Below are 3,104 nucleotides of genomic sequence, written 5' to 3'. Positions count from 1 at the left end.
AAAACATTCATTAGGCCACATAAATAACATATTTGAACATAACATAGCTATTGATATTTCTTTATTTATTAAACTTATAGTAGCATATATTACCTATAAATTTTTTTATTATATTTATCAAAAATCATAAAATAACAAATAAAATTATAATATATAATGTATGAAATATATTTTTATATATATAATATATAAGCATTGAAATACAAATGTAACTTACTTCATCACAGGAAAATCCTTTAAATAACTGTACACATTTAATTTTTTCTATCAATTCTATTAATATATTATTAATATCAATTTCATTTGTAATAGCTGATTGAATAAGTTTAATATTAAATTTTGATATTCTAAAATATCAAAAATTTAAATTATTTATAAAATTTAATAATAATTATAATGTACATAAAAATTTTTAACTTAAATTTAAAATAAATTTTTTTAGAATACATACAATTATTATATATTTACCTATAAATAATTCCATTTTTTGTGATAAGATATATATTAATATATTCTTCAGATTCATTTTGTAAAAATATTGTTATTATTTTATTTTCAGTTGTTGTAATATTTCTACATATAAAAAAAGAATAATTTTATAAAAGATATAATTTTTAAAAATATAAATATATATAAAACTTACTTTGTAAAGATTATTTGTCCCTTATTTAATAAATGAAGACAATATAACATTCCATTTGATAATGTAACAAATAAAAATATTCCATCATGAGAAATGCAATAACTTGTTATTAATAATTCAAAACTAATATTTAATAATATTTTTTCACATGTTTCATTTTCAAATATAGTGATTGATTTATCAATTAATACACAGACCCTTGAATATTGTATAGATGCTAAAATATTTGGTTCTTGTTCTACCTTACAAATATAAAATATTTTTTATATTTAATATATATATATCATATAAAAATTTTTTTTTAATATAATCAATGCTTAAGATATAAATATATTAATAAAATAAGAATATTAAATTAATATATAAAATTTAAAGAATAATAACATTTGATTATAATTTGATTATTAAAATACATTTGAAATATGAAATTTCAAAATAATCAGGTATGCATTAAAATTCGTTAAAGTTTAAATAAAATTGTAAAATACCCTTCCATTTGATTGTATAGTTGCAATAGTAGAAGTTTCATATAACGAGCCATTATTTTCAACTATAGTTCTTGTTCCAAAATTTACGGTTTCTTCCTCTTTATTAAAGCCTGAAACCACTTTATTCCACAACGCCATTTTACCCGCGAAATATACGAAATATTTTAATGTGGGGAATTTTACCATGCAATACCATACTGTTTTATCAACTTCAGAAGTTATGGATTAATCATTTTGATTGGTTTTTATGAAAACTATATACTTTATTCAAATTTGCATAAAGATCGAATATTTTGGCTATTTTTTTTTAACATACCTACATTATATATATGTATTTACAAGTATTAAAAATAATAAATTGTGAAGTTTATATATATAAATATTATAAGTGTATCAAAATCGTTTAAACGCAATTAACTATTATATAATAGTTAATAATATATAATATAATGTACACATTGCATAACGATGTGTTTTTTTGGAGCTTTTTGGAGAAATTTTTTTTGGAACTTAACTTTAGTTCTGCAAACATAAATTTTTAAAAATTTTTTAAAGTTTATTTTTCCGGAAATTTTAACTCTTAAAAAAATTTTTTTTGCAAATTAATAAAATTTGACAAATAAATTTCAAAAGTTATAAAATCAAAAATCATGTTAGGAATTCATGAAATAAGTGCTATGTTTAAGAATGTTTTATTTTATATTGATCGCCATATTGACTCTTCTGATTATCAATGTTTATAGAAAATATAGATAGATATTAAGGTTGATATTATTATTATTGTAAATTTATTTATTATACTTTCGGATTATTTTATATTTTATTTTTGTTTCGCGGAGAGAAAAAGCTTAAATTTGAATAAATACTAAAATATCCCATCGAAATATTATTTAAATATATTGTGAATCATTATGAATATGGTAGATATAAATATTACTATTGTTTACAATATATATATTATAAGAGAAATGGGAACGAACTCTATTTTTTATTGGTCAAGCAATAAGAAAACCAATATGGCGGCCAACGTATAAAATAAAAGATTTTTAAAATTTCAATTCTATGCATTTCTAACATTAAAATTTTTATTTTCAGATCTCTTAATTTAAAATTTATTCTAAATTTGTACCAATTGTAAAAAAAAAATCTCATTACTTAATAAATTTCAATTGGGAACTAAAATCATATTATACTTATATTCATATACTTTTATAAAATAAGGAAGAATTTACATACATGATTTTTAATATACATATGAGATATATGGATTAGTAAGAACAAATTAAAAAAAAATTTTTTTTTCCCATAAAATTTTATATTGATAACAAAAATAAAGTCTATAAAACATATCTATATAAATAAATAATAAATAAAAAAATAAAAAATTTGTAAAATGTTAAATTCATCTTTACTATTTCAAATTTCTCATATAATTTTTCAGTGAATCTATTAATAAATCTATTAGGCCTAAAAATCAAAAATGCTTAATGAATTGGCACTATATTATTTCAATTTTTAATTTTCATAATTTTATTACTGCATGGCTTGTCTGCTTTCTTCCAATGTTATCAATCTTAAATGATTCTTTATTCTTCACTTACAATTTTCTTTTCTTCTACATGAATTCCTTTACATGACATGAATTCACACCAAGAAAATCTATCTTCCTGTCATTCATCTCTTTGAGTTATTATTCCCATATATCTCTACTAGAATTATAATATTACTTTAGAAATAATTTTATGATAAATTATAATTTTATAAATAATTTTCAAATGTTTTCTATTCCATAATAAATAATATAATGCATAATAATATATTATATAATATTATTATTATATAGTAATAATATAATGTAATAATAATTAATATATATATAATTATATATATAATTAACTACTTTAAAGACTTTTTTTATTGAAAAAAATTAATAAAAAAATTTTATTACATATAAAGAAAAAAAAAATATATAT

At 17.9% G+C, this 3,104-nt stretch overlaps 1 protein-coding gene and 1 long non-coding RNA gene across 6 annotated transcripts in view; both read right to left on the bottom strand.

Annotated features, from left to right (window-relative positions):
- Nucleotides 1-44: 44 nt before the first annotated feature.
- Nucleotides 45-506, bottom strand: LOC116186887. The gene is made up of 3 exons (XR_004151934.1): nt 469-506; nt 218-347; nt 45-93 (listed from the first exon to the last, which is right to left on the bottom strand). It is a non-coding gene; the product is annotated as an uncharacterized LOC116186887 (long non-coding RNA).
- Nucleotides 507-2,641: 2,135 nt separating this feature from the next.
- Nucleotides 2,642-3,104, bottom strand: part of LOC102681547 (diacylglycerol kinase epsilon) — a 5,484-nt gene continuing 5,021 nt past the window's right edge. For 4 of the 5 annotated variants that reach the window (XM_031515457.1, XM_006610204.2, XM_006610205.2 and 1 more), the window contains one exon: nt 2,642-2,837. Coding sequence is in view for 1 of the 5 variants with exons in the window: in XM_006610206.2 (XP_006610269.1) it covers nt 2,802-2,837 (36 nt within the window). In the remaining 4 variants the exon portion in view is untranslated. Of the gene's footprint in view, nt 2,841-3,104 lie in introns of all 5 variants that reach the window. The other variant, XM_031515456.1, reaches the window with a different exon arrangement.

This window comes from Apis dorsata, unplaced genomic scaffold (genome assembly GCF_000469605.1).
Source record: "Apis dorsata unplaced genomic scaffold, Apis dorsata 1.3 scaffold_70, whole genome shotgun sequence".
Taxonomy (NCBI): domain Eukaryota; kingdom Metazoa; phylum Arthropoda; class Insecta; order Hymenoptera; family Apidae; genus Apis; species Apis dorsata.
This window is presented reverse-complemented; position numbering and strand designations above follow the sequence as displayed.